This window comes from Sceloporus undulatus, chromosome 1 (genome assembly GCF_019175285.1).
Source record: "Sceloporus undulatus isolate JIND9_A2432 ecotype Alabama chromosome 1, SceUnd_v1.1, whole genome shotgun sequence".
Lineage (NCBI taxonomy): Eukaryota > Metazoa > Chordata > Lepidosauria > Squamata > Phrynosomatidae > Sceloporus > Sceloporus undulatus.
In genome coordinates, this window is record NC_056522.1 from 21,284,027 (window position 1) to 21,302,793 (window position 18,767).

Genomic DNA, 18,767 nt, shown 5'->3' on the forward strand with positions numbered 1-18,767 from the left:
TTATCCTACTTGAGAGTATGTATTTTCCCTGGAAGAAGATTAACCATCCATTATGAAGCCAAGCCCTCCCTCCAGTCCATCTGCCTTGGTCCAGGCCTCGGAGGTAGAGAGGAACTGCTGGACCTCTTACCCTTTCCCTCCACCACCCCCTTCTCCTTCTGTGTCTTGTCTTTTTAGATTGTAAGCCCGAGGGCAGGGAACCATCTAACTAAAAAGATTGCATGTACAGCGCTGTGTAAATTTACAGCGCTTCATAAATAAAGGTTAATAATCATCATCATCATCATCATCATCATCATCATCATCATAAAGGCACAAACTGCTTTAGAATTTTATGTTTAATGACACAACATTAGAAATAACGTTGTGTGCAATCCAAGGACTAGGATTATATGCATCTGACTTTCACATCCAAACAAGTGTCATTTCAAGAGTGTTTTTTAAAATAAGAAAAAGAGCTTTCAACATAAAATAAACTTGCATCAAAAATACACCGTATGTTCTGAGAGTCCCATGTTTTTATCTACCTTGCAGACAGATAGGAAAGGATTGAGTTTACCCTCGTATACAAATTCAGGCTTAATCGTCCTGAAAATCAACATGCTGTCTCACAATGCAACTAACAGTGATTTAAAAAAAAAATCCAGTACATAACTACATTTTCAAAATACACAGTTAATCTAACTGTGTTGAGACATAAATCTTAATCAAGACAGATAAATGATTACTGTACTAGCAATGCTAGAGAGGTTGGACAACTTAGGGGTGCTGTGCTAAAACCAGTTTGGAGTCTACTAACAAAATAATCTGGAACAGCATGGAGAAATAAATGAGGTGTCCTCTCTAACTCACCTTGGTTTCCAGCTGTATTTTCAAGTCTTGATGCTGTTCTTTCAGTTCTTCTACCAGAAGCTCCATTTGTATACTTACTGAGTAAGGATCATACTCAGTGAAAGTTACCCCTATAAATGAAATGAAACTTGAAAAAAACACCAGACCCAAGAATGCAGAAATCCAGGGAAAGAACACATTTGTTGTGTGCCCAGGTAGTTGTTCCCTCAAAGACTGGTTAAGCAGGGAACAAAGGGGCATAAAGAGCACAACACACAAGTACACAACGAAACATCTCCTACCATTTTGACCTATGGCTGGTAAGTGCTGGTATCCAAGCAGGAGTTGATCATTTTTTTGGATGTCATCTAGAAAGAAAGAAGAAAAATGCACATGTCTAGGATCAAGCAAGTTATTCAAAGCCTTGTTTTATTATAGCAGAAGGGGGCAATCACAGCCTTTGTAAAGTACTGTACAACTTGTTCCTATTGGGAAAAACACAACTGGGACAAGGATCATTATACAAACATGACTGAAAAAGGACATAGTGCCTTTGCAGCAGGATTTACACAGAGCTGCCCTATGCAAGAAATTACATAATTTGGTGTAGGTAGAAAAGTATACATAATAGTGAAAAGACTGAATACTTCAAAGGCAGCCCTGCCCTTGACAACAGGACCAGAATACCTCTTTCTACTAATGCAACACTGTGAGAAAGAAACTAAAGCACAGATATTCAGTGCCAAGGACTAGAGTACAAACAGCCAGAGCTTAGCAGTTTTTTATTGGGGGGGGGGGGGGGAGGATCTTCCAGAATCCCACAATCTGTACAGCCACTGACCATTCTGGCTGGAGGATGCTGGAGTTTTAGTCCAAAAAAGTAATCTTTCCAAGCTCTAGAAATAGCTGGGATGGAATACAGGTAAGGATAAGCTGTATCAGGACTATGAGAGATTGCCACAGACACTACTCCAATGAAAGTCACGTGAGAATTAATAAAAGGGAACACTGCAAGGGTAGGTACATCAAACATAATCTACGATAACATAAAATACAAAAGAAGAAGAGCATGTCAGTCTATAACAAGCCCAAAGGCATCATTATAGAGTTTCTGTGGTGTGTGGTTTTATCACATATGAATGCACTGTTTTTCCCCCCCAGCAGAGCAGCAATTCATAAATACAATGTACAGATTTTAATGCTTCCTATTTTTAACACAGACCATTTATGAATTATGTCACTTTAGTCACACTGGTCAAGCACAAGATCTATCTCTTCTAACACATTATCCATGGACAGCCAGCATTAAGAAAGATCGCAGTAGTTACCTCTCTTTTTTGTTCACAAAAGCTGATAATTAGGGATCTCCTTCCTCTGAACATAGAGCAGATCAAGAGTCATGATCTGAAACCAGTGGACTATAGTTCTATCTAAATTTATTTACTTTAAACATAATTTCTAAATAAGTGGGGATTTTTATGTCCCATATAACCCATTTTTATTCTCCCCCTTGACAGAAAAATAATTCTGCCCAAAATTGAGCATTTTACTTCCAAAGGCCTCTGGTGGCACAGTTCACCATTTAAATGCTGCCATGTCTAGTTCCCAAATAGTATATTTAAAAAAACTGGAAAAAATGGAAGTGACTTTTTGATCACTTCAGTTTTTTCAAAATGAGTGTGTGTGGCCCAAAAATGTTCTGGGGATGTAATGGGAAAACAGGGTGAGTGCTGCCCCAGACCCACCTTGCCCTAAACAGCTGTGCACAACTGACATCACTTACCTGGGATTTTGGCTTTTACATTTTCAGGCAGGAGCCTTCCTCCAGGGCTCTTGGCCTTCATTTTATGCTTGGCTTGGCTATGTTTGCTTCCATGCAGCTGGGAGCACAGTTTTTCCACCTCCATTTGCAACTCATCATTCTTGTCACGCAATTCCTGTAAGCAAGAAAATGATGAATGCCAAAAGTCAAATGTGGAATTCTCTCTCACTCAATCTGTTTTAAGATGCAGCATGCAACCATGCCTCAGTGGAATTAACCAGTTAAGCTTGCAAATAATTTTCACTGAAACACCATAAAGTAAGAAGACCTTTACCACACAAAACACCTGACCTGTTGTTAAGTCTCTATTAAAACCTCAGGAGGAAGTGACTCTTGATTCTATGCAACCATGAATTGGATCCAAAGGTTCCCTTAAGCACCACAACACTGTAGAAATCAGAAAAGCTGTATCATAAGCTTTTTCAGATTTAGATTAGCATTTGTTAGGGTGGCCTTAGGTACGGTTTACTTGATCAACAGTTTTATATTCTGCCACTGTTCTTGTTTGTTGTGTGCCTTCAACTAATTTCTGACTTATGGCAACCCTATCCCCTATTCTGAGAAGATATGCCCTTGTCTTCCTCTGAGGCTGAGAGAATGTGATTTTCCCAGGGTCATCTTGTAGGTTTCCATGGCTGAGTGGGAATTTGAACCCTGATCTCCCAGCATCCCAGTCCAACGCTCAAACGAACACACCACACTGGCGCTGTATTCAAAGATATGTATTTAACTGTATCTGACAAAGCAATTCCCAGCTCATACAGGCATGTCAAAAATGTTTGTTTGGTTTTACTGCAAAATTAAAAGTAACGTCAAGTTTATTTTGTGCTAATTAGTTCAAGCCTAGGATCTGTGAGTTCCTAGAGTTCCTTTGAAAAGTTTGGACACTTGTCATATTTCCGAACAGCATTACAAAACTACAGCAATCAAACTCTGTTCTAGGAAAAGTATCGCCAAACAAATCACAGTTGGTGGGAACATGAGGTGGGGGCTTCTCAATCGCTGCCTCTAACTTCTTGAACTCCCTTCTTTGGGAGTCCTTCTGCTGGCAGGCAAAAACATTTTTGTTCCAACAGGCTTTCAAAGGAGAAAGCAAAGGGTATTGTCCTGTTTTAAATGGCACTGTTTTTAACAGCCTTATCTTTTTATTTGCATTTTATCTTTCTAAATGTAGGTTTGAATTGTTTTAATGCATAGTTTAATTCCATTTTAATGTTCACTTTTTATATGATTTTAGCAGTAGTGTTCTTTTTAAAATTGTACAACAGTTATGATGCAGTGGAAACAAAGGTGAATGGGCTTATCTAATACAGTAGGATAAGCATATAAAATCAGAGCTAGAGGAAGAAAATTCATCACTGGGCTGAACATCAGGAAATTTTTTTATCTTAGAATAATAATAGGCTGGATATATGGGAGAACATATTTAAGCCCATTCTGCCATGAACATAATGCAAAGATAGTTAAGTTAAATTATGGATAATAGAAGTTATATGGTGATTAGAGATACTGATATTTGGGTAAAACTGAAGTGCTCTCAGGGTAAGAGGGAGAATAAACAAGAGATTAATATAATAGAGTATTGTTATATTGAAGGTCACAGAAATGTAAAAAATATTCAGTGAAAGAACTATAGAAAGTATGGTCTCAGGTTTAAGAATTTTTTATTAGAAAATGAAAGAAATATTTTAAGGTAAGCTGTACAATATGACTATTAATAATAATAATAATAATAATAGGATTTATTTATATACCGTCCAATCACTGGGAATCCGAGCGGTTTACAATAGAGGGGATAATAGACGGTTCCCTGCCCTCAGGCTTACAATCTAAAAGACAGACACAAAAGGAGAAGGGAATGGTGAGGGGGGGAGGGAATCAGGTCCAGCATTCTTCTCTCCCTCTGAGGCCTGGACCAAGGCAGATGGACCGGAGGGAGGGCTCTTCTTCAGGCTAGCCCCTGATGGAACTGGGCCAGCCTACTCTCTCCCTCAGAGGCCGAAAGATGACAGTTAGGGAGGGAGGAGCCTCCTTCTTCATGATCTTGACTTATAAGATTTTATAAAGTTATAAAATCTTTCTTGACTTATAAGATTTTCTAACTGAATATTGTTATTAGACAAGATTGTATATAGTGAATAAAATATAATAAAATACAATAAAATTGTATACCACCTTGAGTCCAAAGTTTGGGAGAAAGTTAGGATACAAATAAATATCATAATAATAGGGGTGGTGGTGGTGATGATGATGATGATGATGATGATGATGATGATATTAAATTCCAGTTTGGTTTAAACTATGTAAGGCAGATGTAATCTCTATCCCTTCCTTTCTCAAACACAACTTCCTTCTATCTTTACTTCCTTCCTTGGCACATTCACTATATCCTTGTCATATTTTCCCTGCTTTACTTCCTAGGGTTAATTTATCCTAGCCACAAATCTGACTGCAACCCTATCATCTTATGTATTTTGTTGATGCCAGCCATTCCCAGACCTGTGGAAGGCTGGCCTACTGGCCTTGATATAACTCTTATATCAAGAGCCCCATCTTGAGAAGGGAACAAGCAACCTCAGATCTGCTCTTCAAAACAAAAGTGGGAATAAACCTAGAGGAAGACTTCTGGGAAATTACAAGTAAATATAAAGTAGATTTTTCTGTATATTTATCTTAGTGCCAATCCTCTGAGAAAATACCTTTTGGTGAGCCTATAGTCAATGTGAGTCTCTGATATCTGATGAGGGTTCTGCTGGTGGCAAAGGATAGTGGTCCTCCAGATATTGTTGGTATGCAACGTCCAACGGTCCTAATCCAAATGCAACCAGTAGTGAAGGAATATGAGAGCTAAAAATGGCAGCGCCCATGTGGATGGGTGTTGCCATTTAGGATGCGCTTCGCGAGTGTTGGGAACGGGGCCGGTTAGGAAAGGGCAACCCTTCCTAACCCTAGCATGCCCCTTCCTAACCCTAAATGGCGGTCTGTAACCCGTCTCAGTCCAAAATGTAGGACATTTAAGAAAAATGGAGGACCTTAAATGTCCTACATTTTGGGCTGAGTTTTGTCCTGCAGTTGTCCTACAGTTTGATCTAGATTTTGTCAGCTTACAGCGGTTTGAAAATAAAGTACTCTTAATCTTCCAAATCTTTTTAAACAGAATGGTGTGTATGAAACAGAAATTGCATTATATCGCTTTTTTAGACTTATCTGTGTTAATATGTTTCAGTACAAGAAGAGGAGGAGGAGGAGGAAGGGGAGTCTTGTGGTACTTCTAAGACCAATTTTTTTTTTAAAAAATGATCAGGTTCTATTGAATCACATTCCACTTCCTCAGATCCAATGATGGAATACACTACAAAAGTCTCAGGTAAACGTGTATAGTTACATAGTGGTGAGGAAGGAATCGGAGTGAAATGGGAGACAGAAAAAGACAGTTTTAATACTGGTCATAAACATTCCATGAAGCATTTTGTTTTTAAAATGTTTATGTATTGGTTTTGGTAAAGCTGGACTAGAATGTGTGAACATACTTTATATGATGAAGCCACCATAATAGCAGAAACACAAACTAAAGCATACCTACACCATCAGAAGGATTCATGGAGCAGAGAATGTATGAGAACAGAGGTAGCAATAACTTAGAAAAAAATTATATATGAGAACTCCATAAGATCCCCCAGAACAAGTTAACACTTATTCTCATGCACTTTAAAAATTAACTGTAACACAGCCTACTTCAGGAATGCTTACATTTTGTAGTATAGTTGCAAAACTAAACATACTTGCTCAAGAAAAGAAAAGAAAGGGTATTACTCCATTCTCAAAAATATCTGAGACTGTTACAGCCTGGGAGACAGAGTCTCAAAAGTAAACTGAAGACCTAAACTGCTTATATCATAAGGTAACAATGGATGTATGCAAACCGACTAAAGAACTAAGGGATAAGACCCACTCAACACAAACAGCATGAAAAGCAAATCTGACATACAAGCCTATGGAAATGTACATTCAAGCATTCGAAGAAACAAGAATGCTTGTAAACATCCAAGATTTCAAACTGCAACAAGACATCATGCAGGCTGTAAGAACAGAATATACTGTAACAAACATGTGAATTAAATACACACTTGGAAGTTAACTGCTCACCTTTACCCTCTATGAATATATCAGCAGCAAATGTTGACAATTTGGAAAAACAGGAAGAATTGAATTGGGAAGGGAACACAAGAGGCAAATGAAAACACAGAGGTTCTCTTTCAGATCTCTTACAAGTGATATATTATGCTGGTCCTATGTTCTTTCCTATGTGAAAGATGCTGGCAGTTCCAGCATTTTTCTCTACCAAATAGGCCCCTGAACTCTGATTTCAAGCCACTGTCTGGGACATGAAATTCAGAATTGTATATTCTTTTCCCACCCTTCCTCCAAGATGCTCAGGATGACACACACTTTTACCTTAACTTTGGGAACAACTATAATTCAGCAACAGAGCACATGTTTTGCAAGCAGAACAAATGTGGTTCAGTCCCTGAAATAGCCAATTTTGTGCTTTGGGATGTGTACGAACTGAGCCAGTATGTAGGGCAAGAGTAGACCACAGACCATGGGCCACATGAAGCTCCAAGACTATTTTTATGGCCCTCGACTTCCCAATGATCAAAGAAACGATTTTGTTTGACAAGAAAATTGTTCACCTTTATGATAAAATGAAGTGTGGGCCTCGCAAAATAAACCTCTCAAAATAAAACCAGAAATGTATAACTGTTTCCTTCCTTCTTTGGTATTTTACTATTTTAGCTTATTTTCAAAGTCAGGAGGAGTCCATGATAGATCCTGAAACCCCTGGACCTTGTGAAGTTGCCTTCCATGGTGTAAAGTCTTCATAATCATGTGTCATTCTTTAATGGGTATTAGCATAAAGTAAAAGGTTCTGTAACTACGCTAGAAGAGAAAGATTTAAGCCTTTATTTTGTTGTTGTGTGCCTTCACAACGTTTCTGACTTATGGTGACTCTGAGGTGAACCTATCACAAGTGTTTTGAGGGCTGAGAATGTGTGACTTGCCCAAGGTCAACCAATGGGTTTCCATGGCCAAGGAATCAACCTCTGATCTCCAGTCAGAATCCAAAACTCAGGCCACTACGCCATGCTGGCTCCTTGATTTTTATGATGTCCTAAATGCAAACAGTTCTCTCACTAATCCTCCATGTCCAGGTTTTCTGCTGTGCACCTCTTCCCCACACCAAATAATTTATAACATCAAGTAGAGATCACCTACCCGACACTGTAATTCATATTCTTTGATGATTTCAGCAAAACGCTCTTCTTGATCATAGAACTCAGTGCTATGTGGATCCAGAAGTCCTAGCTAAAACAAGCAAAGGAAATAAAAAACGTTGTAGAAATATTTTCGTACTTTCATTCATTGTCAAAACAGCTAAGGTATTCAGAAACAGGAAGCTATAGATGTACAATTTGGTCTTAAAAGACTTTCCTTTGGAAGTTCCATTGACTTCAAGAAAAGGCACTTTCAACTATTTGTATTTACTTTTGTAATTAGGAACCAATATGAAGGCACAATGATAATTCAAGAGGTCGAAATTCTACATAAAGGTTGGTGCCATGATCTGCAAAAACTAAACTCTGAAGCCCTGTCACCAATTCATGTCTCTTCCCCCCACCTTACTCCCATTAAGATGAAAACAGAAAAGGGCAGCTCAGATAGGCATTCTCACTGGGTGATAAGAGATGGCACCCAACTCCAAAATATCTAGTACTGGACTTGAAGAAGGTAGGCATTTTCTCCTAATCATTCTCAGAGTCTCAGTGAAATTGCCTATATGCTGAAAGACGTCTGAACAAGGAATAAAACTGCTTGGGGTGAGCTGGGATCTCTAAATCTGTTCATGTTTGGATGGCATTATTCTAAGGGTGTGACCCCCAGATGTTGCTGGAGCATAAGTCCCATGAATGAAAGCTTGAGTTCAATCACCTCCAAAAGGGCACACATTATGGCAATTAGTTTACAATTGTAAACCACTTATAGACTGCTTAGGTGGTATGAAGCAGTATATACATGAAATGAAGTTGCAAAATGAAATGAAGTTGCTCTACTCTGCATTATTAGAATTGTCAGGGCATGGCTGAGTCACGGTGCAGATGCAATGGTGGAGGGGAGACTGCTCTCCAGGATATGTAGAGCCAAAGACTTCTAGTTCCTGTAACACACCTAGCAGACAGAGATAATTGGCCCCTCCTTAGAAACACAGTCATTATTTTAAATGTGTATATCTGTATGTTTTTGATTGTACTGTTTTAATTTGTAAGGCACTCTGTGACCCAATTTTTGGGGGAAAGTGAAATAATAATAATAATAATAATAATAATAAAGTAGAGAGATCTTGTAACACCTTTGAGACTAACTGAAAGAAAGAAATTGGCAGTATGAATTTTCATAGACTTCATCTACGAAAGCTCATGCTGCCAATTTCTTTCTTTCAGTTAGTCTCAAAGGTGCTACAAGATCTCTCTACGGACTGATTCTACAGACTAACACAACTATATTATATTATCATCATGACTATATAATAATAATAGTCATTAACATTTAGGCACCAAGCAAAAACTGCTTTATGCCTTTTATGTGTGTGCGTTTGCTGTATTTTTCCTTTCTTTTATTCTGTTTTTTAATGTTTAAACTGTCTTGCTGTCCTTTTCCTGTTTGTTGTTGCATTATTTAATGTGTTTTCATTGTTATCTTTACTTGTTTTAAAATAAATCTTCACAAGCCACCTGAAGTGAAAAAGTGGGATACAATTTTTAAAACAGTGGATACAATAACAAAAGAAGCCATGATCTTCTGCCCTTCCCAAAAAACACTGGTAGTTTCTACTTTAATAAAGCACTTGCCTTTTATATGCAGGGCTATAATTAATATCACACTTGTTTCTCACACAGACCCCAAAGGTCCAAGAAACACTTGCAACTACCTAAAACACAGAGGAAAGGAAGTTTAACCATTAAAACATTACCTTGTCTTTCAACAAGAAATCAAGATCCTTCTGAAACTTTAATACTTGTTTTTCAGACTCAGCCAGTCTTTGAACCATTTCAGCAACTTCATTTTGTAAGCGACTGTTTTCCTTTAAAAACAACAACAACAAACACCCAGAAAGTAACTGGAATCACATATAAAGCATGTTGCTGCTCTGATTCATTTTGCAATATAGAATAAGGGGGTTACAGCAACATGCTGAATCTTGAAGACTTTGCATTCATAAGCAATGCTATTAAGAAATTATTATCACCATGTAACAACTCACTTCAACCTGTACCACTTTAGAATTGGCAAGGACTGCATATCTGAAATGCTCTCCTTCGTAAACAATGAACCAAAAACAACAAACTAGCATATCCCAAACATAGAATGGGTAACAAGGAGGAAGCTAGGCTACAGAATCCACATCTTGCACTTGCTTCCATATTTTTGGAATGGGAAACTTAATAAATCAATGCTTTATTTCATTCATTTCCTTTAATTACATTCTGAAGTGGCACTCTCCTAGAAAGGTTGTACTAAGGGGCTCTTCCAGACAAGGCAACCATGGCCCGAAACAGACGGGTCAAGAGCACTGCCTTCAGGCTGATTCAAGGGTGTGGTGTTCAGATGACGAATGCACCCCAGATCGGGCTGACGTTGTGCTGCAGCTGCCTAAGATGGCCCAATCCGGGCCACAAAAGGAGCACCAAATAAGGTTCTTGCTGGCGGTCCATTGCAGATCACAGTGGCGGCTGGCTTGTGATCACATTGGGCCAACACCACTCAGGGCGCTCTCATGGTTGGAGCAGCCAGAGACTGCTCCAAGCAGTCCATCTGCTCAAGTCCCATGTCAGGAAGGGTTAGTACGGCAGACTCTCAATATCCACAGGCTTGCCATCCATGGATTTAAGCAACTGCAGACAGCAACCCCTGTTGCTTTGCCAAAAAATATCCACTGGGGGTATGGAATGTATTACCGTCACATTTTGTGGGTTCCCTGGGTCAATTTGGGTCTGGGAGAGATCTTAGTTGAAATGCAAAACATAGTGAAATCGCCCTCATAGCCCATACAGGCAATTGAGTGCAAACCTTTTTTTTTGTTGTTTGTTTGTTATTTTTAATGGGAGCAGATGTAGCTCTCCAATGACTCCCAGGGGGCTAATGTATCCTTCCCCCAACCTTCCACAGTTGCTTATCCCTGCCTTAAAGAGTGTTTGGATAAGGAAGCAACAAGATATAAGAAGAAAGAACATAAAACAGTGTGAGACAAATCAGCACACACTGTCATCCTGGAGGAGCCCAAGCTTTAATTTTAGTCAGACATCATTTAGAACTCCTATAATTAATGTTCTATGTATCCTACTATTCTGTAGGAGCACAGAATTCAGAAAATTTAGAAAACAACTTCCAGTAATTATCAGTTTAGGAAAGGGCCAACTTTTTTGACTTCATGGGTATGTGAAGGATCAAAGGAGGGAGAGGGAGAGGGAGAGGAAGAATGGGCATTGACTCTGTTTCATGTCATAAGTAGATTTAGTTGTAAAAACTGAGAGGAGGGGAGGATTGATATAAATTAAGCCAGTCTTATGAATCAAACAATTCAGCTTTTTACTGCAGTAATTTGATTTGAACTGCACAATATGCACAATCATATCATAGACACAAATGCTCTAAATCCTTACTTTGATGACCAAAGTTAGTTTTCCCCTCAAACTGGACTCTTCCTCTTTAAGAGATTTAATTTCAGCTTCTAACTTGGTTCTCTGATGGTTAGTTTGTTGCAAGAGCTGCTCCCTTTCCATCTCCACTTCAGACTTCAAAACGGTCAGTTTTCCTCTATAATCTTGCTCAAGGTATCTGAAAAATGGAAGCATAATTGTAATGTGATGAAGAAAGGTACACTAAGAGCATGAGCCCCATTATACTGAATGGGGTTCGAGCATAGGCAGAATTGGCCTTACGCAGCAGGGTCCGGAACGGATCCCTCACATAAGGCAAGGCTCCACTGTACTAATTTTGGAAAGTGAAGGTACACCTAGAATCATAGAATGACAGAGTTGGAAGAGACCACAAGGGCCATCCAGTCCAACCCCCTGCCTTGCAGGAAATCCAAATCAAAGCATCCCCGACAGATGGCCATCCAGCCTCCATTTGAAGACCTGCAAGGAAGGAGACTCCACTACACTCCGAGGGAGTGTGTTCCACTGTCGAACAGCCCTTACTGTCAGGAAGTTCCTCCTAATGTTGAGGTGGAATCTCTTTTCCTGCAGCTTGCATCCATTGCTCTGGGTCCTAGTCTCTGGAGCAGCCGAAAACAAGCTTACTCCCTCCTCAATATGACATCCCTTCAAATATTTAAACAGGGCTATCATATCACCTCTTAACCTTCTTTTCTCCAGGCTAAACATACCCAGCTCCCTAAGGTGTTCCTCATAGGGCATGGTTTCCAGACCCTTCACCATTTTAGTCGCTCTCCTTTGGACACGCTCCAGTTTCTCAATGTCCTTTTTGAATTGTGGCGCCCAGAACTGGACACAATATTCCAGGTGGGGCCTGACCAGAGCAGAATATAGTGGCACTATTACTTCCCTTGATCTAGACACTATACTTCTATTGATGCAGCCTAAAATCGCATTGGCCTTGTTAGCTGCCGCATCGCACTGTTGACTCATGTTCTACTTGTGGTCTACTTGGACTCCTAGATCCCTTTCACAAGTTGTCTCCTTAAGCCAGGTGTCCCCCATCCTATATCTGTGCACTTCATTTTTCCGCCCTAAGTGCAGTACAGTGCGTCCTCGCCTTACACAGGGATCCGTTCCGGATACTTCTGCGTAAGGCGAATTCCGCCTATGCTCAAGCCCCATTGTTTCCAATGGGGCTTGTGTACGGTGGCCGTGGTGGCGTGGCAGCGTGCGGGGCGCACGTGCCCATTCAACTGAATGGCACGCGCCACCCGGCGGCTTGAGCGCGTATGCTCAAGCCGCGTATGGCGCGCCCGCGTATGGCGCAGGCGCGCTGTACTTATATTTATATTTATATATATTTATGTTCTTCACATTTGGAAGAAACATCAGAAGGGAAAATGTTTGCTTTTCAGGCAGTTGTTTTATGAACAAAGGAAGTTGCCTTATATTGAATCAGATTATGTATCTGTCCTTGGAGAAGTGAGAACCATCTCAAGTGTCCTAGACCCATTCCCATCCTGGCATATTAAACAAGACAGAGGAGGCCTGGTTGAGTGGGAAAGTGATTAATAACTCTTTACAGCAAGGCAGGGGCCCAACACACCAGAAAGATGCTGTGGTATGACCTCTTCTAAAAAACCTTCCCTGGATCCTACCATAGTGGATTACTGTAAACCAGTTTCTAGTATTCCATTTTCAGTCAAGGTACTAGAGCAATCTTCCCCAAACATTTGTCCTCCAGGTGTTTTGAACTTCAGCTCCCAGAAGCCCTAGCCAGTTGGGCCAACAATCAGGAATTCTGAGAAATGAAGTCCAAAACATCTGGAGGACCAAAGTCTGGGAAACACTGCACTGGAGCATGTGGTGGCTACTCAACTTCATGCATTCCCGGATGAGGAAGATTATCTAGATCCATTTTAGTTTGGTTTCAAGTCTAGTTATGGGATAGAGAAAGCTTTGGTCACTTTTGTGGATGACCTACACAGGAAACTGGCAGTGGAATGTGTCCATGTTGGTTCTGTTGAACCTCTTGGTACTTTTGATACTATTAACAATGGTATCCTTCTAGGTTGCTACCCTTGAACCAAGTTTGGAAGGTTCAATTGGTACAATGCGGCAGCCAGATTGGTCACTGGTTCTTCGAAATTTGACCATATAACAACTATTTTGAAAGATCTTCATTGGCTACCTATCAGCTTCTGAGCACAATACAAGGTGTTGGTTATTACCTATAAAGCCCTATATGGCTCAGGCCCAAAAGACTTAAAGGAACACCTCTCCCTATATAGTCCACCCCGCACTCTTAGAACTTCCGGGAAAAATCTGTTGAAGGCGCATCCAACTAGATTGGTTTCAACCTCCCAAAGAACTTTTACTTCAGTGGCTCCTAAACTATGGAATAACCTTCCAGAAGAAATCCATCTTATTACCTCCTTGGAGGCTTTCAAAAGGGCAGTTAAGACAGATCTCTTCTGGCAAGCCTACCCACCCAATCTCTTGTAAGAACTTCACCCCACTCTTCTATTTAGGATGATGTATTGTTTTAAAACTGTTTTTAACAATAAATATTATGTTTTATTCTTGTATATTGTTGTTGTTGCTTGATTGTAATCCTGCTTCGATCCATCTGGGAGAGGTGAGAAAATACAAATAAAAAATATTATTTTTATTTTATTATTATTATTACTGTTCTACAGTGGCTCCGTTCTTTCCAGGTGAGGTGTTCTCAGAGAGTGGTGTTGGGGATTCCTATTTGACTTCTTGGCCACTGCGCTATGGAGTCCCTCCAGGTTGAGTCTCATTTCCCCTGCTATTTAACATTAACATGATACTGCTAGGAGAGATTGTCCAGAGTTTTGTGGTCAGGTGTCACCAGTACACTGATGATACCCAGCACTATTACTCCTTTCCACCCAATTCCAAGGATGCAACTCCTGTACTAAGCTGGTGTCTGGCACCTGTAATGGACTGAAGCTTAATCTAGATAAGACAGAGATGTTCATTGCCAGTTGAAAGACAGATCTTGGAATAGGGATTCAGTCTGTTTTAGATGGGGTTACAGTCCCTCTGAAAAACTGGTTTGTCTGTACATGGACTCAGCTCTGAGCCTGGAGTCCCAGGTTCCAGCAGTGACCAGGAGTACTTTTGCACAATTAAAACTAGCATTTGAACTGTGCCAATTCCCGGAGAAGTCAGATCTGGATATGGTGGTACATGCCTTGGTTACATCTTGCTTGGATTACTGTAATGTGTTCTACGTGGGGCTGAAATGGAAAAGTGCTCAGGAGCTACAGTTGGCCCAAAGAGTTTCAGCCAGGTTGTTAACTGGAGCTGGCTACAGAGAGCATACAACTCCCTTGTTGCAACAACTCCACTGGGAACAATTGTCCATTTCTGGGCACAATTCAAAGTGTTGTTGTTTGACCTATAAAGTTCTATACAGCATGGGTCCAGGTTATTGAAGGACTATATCTCCCTTTATGGGCCTATGAGAGCTTTAAGATCTCCTGGAAGAGGCCCTTCTCTCTGACCACCACACTCTTACGTTTGTATGGTGAGAACAAAGAAGAGGTTTCCCTCAGTGGCTAATCCCAGGCTTTAAAACTACCTTCCTCAGGAGACCAGGATAGCCCCATCCCTACTCTCCTTCTGACATCAAGTCAAAATATTTTGTGCAATCAGGCTTCAGAAACTAACTACAGTTGGGCCTTTAATGGTGTGTGATACTGTTTTAAAGGCTTTAATATGCTTTTTTAAATGAATTTTAATATTTTAATATCTAATATATTAACTTTAAATGTTTTTGATTCTTAAATTTATACTTTTATTAATGCTTTTGTAGAGTTTACAATTTGTATTGTTTCAAATGTGTTGTTAGCCACCTTGAGTGCTATTATTGGGAGGAAGGCAGGATATAAATGAATAAAATAAATCATCATTATCATTATTATTTTTATGCCGACTAGCAAATGCCCTCTATAATCTCAGGCAAAGAGAAATCTTTCCCACAAATTGTTAGCCAAAATTTCTAAGTGGTGATGGCAGTGAACTTCTATATGAAAAACATGTGCTCTGTTGTCAAGCTATAGCTCTCTTTCTCTTCTTCCAGTTCCTTCAAGGCTGCAAACTATGGTCCAAAACACACTGCAGAAATCATCCGCTTTGAGGCTGCTTTAACTGCCCTGGCTCAACGCTAGGGAATCCTGGGAACTGTAATTTTGTGAGACATTGAGCCTTCTCTGTCAGAAAGAGCTCTGGGGCCATAATAAACTGCAATTCCCAGGATTTCCTAGCACTGAGCCAGAGCAGTTAAAGCAGTCTCAAACTGGATTATTTCTGCAATGTGTTTTGGACCTGTGTTAACCTCGGCCAATTAGGCTAATGAAAGATCAAGGTCTGCTGGATTTCCATCTTCAGATCCTGCACAGAAGCAGCAAGAGCAGTATTCAAGGTTCTTCACATTGCTTGCAAAATTTACCCATAGGGCTGCCTAATAATTGGGAACTAAGTCCACCCATCATTATAAAAAAGCTGGGGTGTGGATATTTGTGCCACACAAGAGGTTCACATTCTGATCTCAGGATGGCAAATCTTGCAATGACTGTGATTCTCAGCCATCTTGTGATTTCCCCTGGGAGATCTTGGGCCAAATCTCACTTTGGCACAAAATCCCACAAGAGTTTGAGGCTATAAACAGACCTCCTGTTCTGTGGTCTGGCCATCTTCATGTTTTGTCTGTTCAAACATCTATTTACGCAATTCTAATTTTAACCACACTTTAGACAAGTTGCTCTTCAGAGAAATTAGGCAAGAGAAATGAAGAAAACACAGGGTAGACATCTATACATAGAAATTAGGGAAGAGAAATGAAGAAACATAGGGTAGCCAGCTATATGTACAAAATCAAGAGAAAATTCAACTTACATTCCATCATTTCCTTCACAGTCATCATGAAAATAAAAAAACATACTAAAATACATTTGTGTGATATTAGTTTATAAAGGGAAGGGAAAGTTCCACTGGTTTGCATGGCAATCTTCCAGGTACATGCATCTTCAGATATGCTCATAAAACACATCACAGAAAGATGTCTAAATGTGGGTTCATATACCTCAGTTTACTCTCATTGTGGTACTCCAGAGCACTATGGGTATCATCCACTTCCTTAGAAAGCTCAAAGTTCCACTTTTCCACCTTCTCTAATTCAATCCTTGCTTTGTCTCTGTCACTGGAGATCTGTTCCACCTGAGCTCTGCAAGGAGAGTTAAAGTGCTGTTTTCATTATCTAGAAATATTATGCTGCTAAGTTTCTGACCCTTTCCCACAGCATTTGTGCAAAGACCAATCAGAATCAAAATTTAAAATTATATCTGCATGTTACAAAGACATTAAAATATATGCCAAAACCATACTGATTTTCTTTAACAAAGGAATATTATGAATTAAGAAATAAAAGAAGAAGAAGAAAAAATAAAGGTTAGCCCATGCCCATTCATCACACTATATTTTGTTGTTTTAAAAAACACCCCCCAAAAAGAAGCTATTTGAAGTAGACTTCCATGTTATATTTCCATAAATAATACAATTATTTTATACCATGAGTACTACTACTCTACAGATATAAACCAGGTTATAACATCCCAGGAAATCGATAATAATGTTAAAAGTATTTCATGAAGAGTACGGAAACGAAAGGGAAATAGAGGAGTAATCACTGAATGAACTGTGGAAATCTATAGTATACAATGGACATTCAGATGTCTGTGGTTATTGATATTATTAGACCGCATCTATTGTAAATAACTGATATAACAGTTTTAATGTACATAATTTGATGATGATGATGATAATGATGATGATGATGATACCTACTACTCTGCTTTTCCCTTCATCTCAATACACAATTTGTACAGAGAAAACATCTTAGAACCCCATACTGGGTACCACTGACCTAAAGGCGTCTCAATCAAGTTGTTGTTGTAGTTGTTGTGTGCCTTCAAGTCATTTCCAAATTATGGGGACCCTAAGGCACACCTATCATGAGGTGTTCTTGGCAAGATTCTGATTCAGAGGAGGTTTGCCACTGCCTTCCCTGGAGACTGAGAGCTAAAGACATGCCCAAGGTCCATGGGTTTTTATGACTGAGTGGGAAATTTAACCCTGGTCTCCAGAGTCATAGTCCAACAATCAAACCACTACACCACACCTAACTATACACTTTATCACATGGACAAAAAAGACAGGAGCATAGCGGGATGCTCCCATCAATATCACGCAACAGCACGAAGGTTTTCACATGATATTGCATGATATTGTGATTATCTTGCGATTATCGCATGAATAAAGTGGAATTCTAGCATTGCTTTTTATTCACAGGAAAATCAGTGAATAAAAAGTGGCGCTCGAAATTCTCTTTATTCATACGATAATTGCAATATTGCGCAGCGTCGTGTGAAAAACCACACGATTGCATAATATTGATGGAGCATCTCGCTATGCTCCAGTCTTTTTTGTCCGTGTGATAAAAGTCCTATACCATTATGCAACCACTTCTTAAATGCAAAGGACTAAAAATGGGAACTGTGTCATTCATTGTGATATTCACAAGTTTCAAAATCACACATTTGTAGAGGTATAGGCAGTGTAAAAATAGTACCAGTCTTGTTAAGGCATCACAGATACTTGACAGAGAGAAATGTTAAAGCCAACTGAACCAATTTCATATGTGTCCGGCACCATGCAGAAGCCACTTCTCTGTGATCTGACCCCATATAGTTGCAAGATGTTTTTGTAAAAATATGCAACCAATTGGTGTGTTTTTTTACACATATGAATATGATATCACCAGTATGAAGAACAATGACAGAAGAGGTAAGACCACACAATCATGGCTGCAATACTTCCACAGATATGCTGCAGCTATACAGCACAGTACCACTGGGAAGTGGCAAATATGTATATAAAGAAAATCTAAGGACCTATCTGCCCACTCAACTCAATAATGAAAGGGAATATTTATAGTTACTCTAGATGGTGAAGTTCATGTTTAAAGGTGGCAAAAGCTGCCTGTTGAAGTTGGCTCTTAGAAGCCATTAGTTCATCACTGAGGGCCATAGACAGCTCCAAGAGATTCACTTTCTCCTCCATGTTGACATCCAGACTCTATAAAAAAGAAAAGTAAAGTAAAGAACTTCTCAAAATCAAGGGAAAACTAAGGCCTATTACAGACAGCCAAAATAAAGCTGCTTTGAGTCACAGTGGAGGTATGGTGTTTCAATGATGCATGCATCCTAAGAGTCCAGAAGTCACACCAAAGCCACACACCAGCCCTAAGGACTGGAGCGTGGCTCTTAGGACGCATGCATCATTGAAACACCATACCTCCACTGTGA

At 39.7% G+C, this 18,767-nt stretch overlaps 1 protein-coding gene across 4 annotated transcripts in view; it reads right to left on the reverse strand.

Moving 5' to 3' along the window:
- Positions 1 to 18,767, reverse strand: part of NINL (ninein like) — a 102,596-nt gene that overhangs the window by 12,720 nt on the left and 71,109 nt on the right. For all 4 annotated transcript variants that reach the window (XM_042462200.1, XM_042462178.1, XM_042462190.1 and 1 more), the window contains exons 9-16: positions 18,401 to 18,537; positions 16,487 to 16,627; positions 11,374 to 11,548; positions 9,684 to 9,794; positions 7,931 to 8,020; positions 2,615 to 2,768; positions 1,134 to 1,199; positions 853 to 962 (exon numbers count right to left, since the gene is read on the reverse strand). In XM_042462200.1, the coding sequence (XP_042318134.1) occupies positions 853 to 962; positions 1,134 to 1,199; positions 2,615 to 2,768; positions 7,931 to 8,020; positions 9,684 to 9,794; positions 11,374 to 11,548; positions 16,487 to 16,627; positions 18,401 to 18,537 (984 nt within the window). The remainder of the gene's footprint in view (positions 1 to 852; positions 963 to 1,133; positions 1,200 to 2,614; positions 2,769 to 7,930; positions 8,021 to 9,683; positions 9,795 to 11,373; positions 11,549 to 16,486; positions 16,628 to 18,400; positions 18,538 to 18,767) is intronic.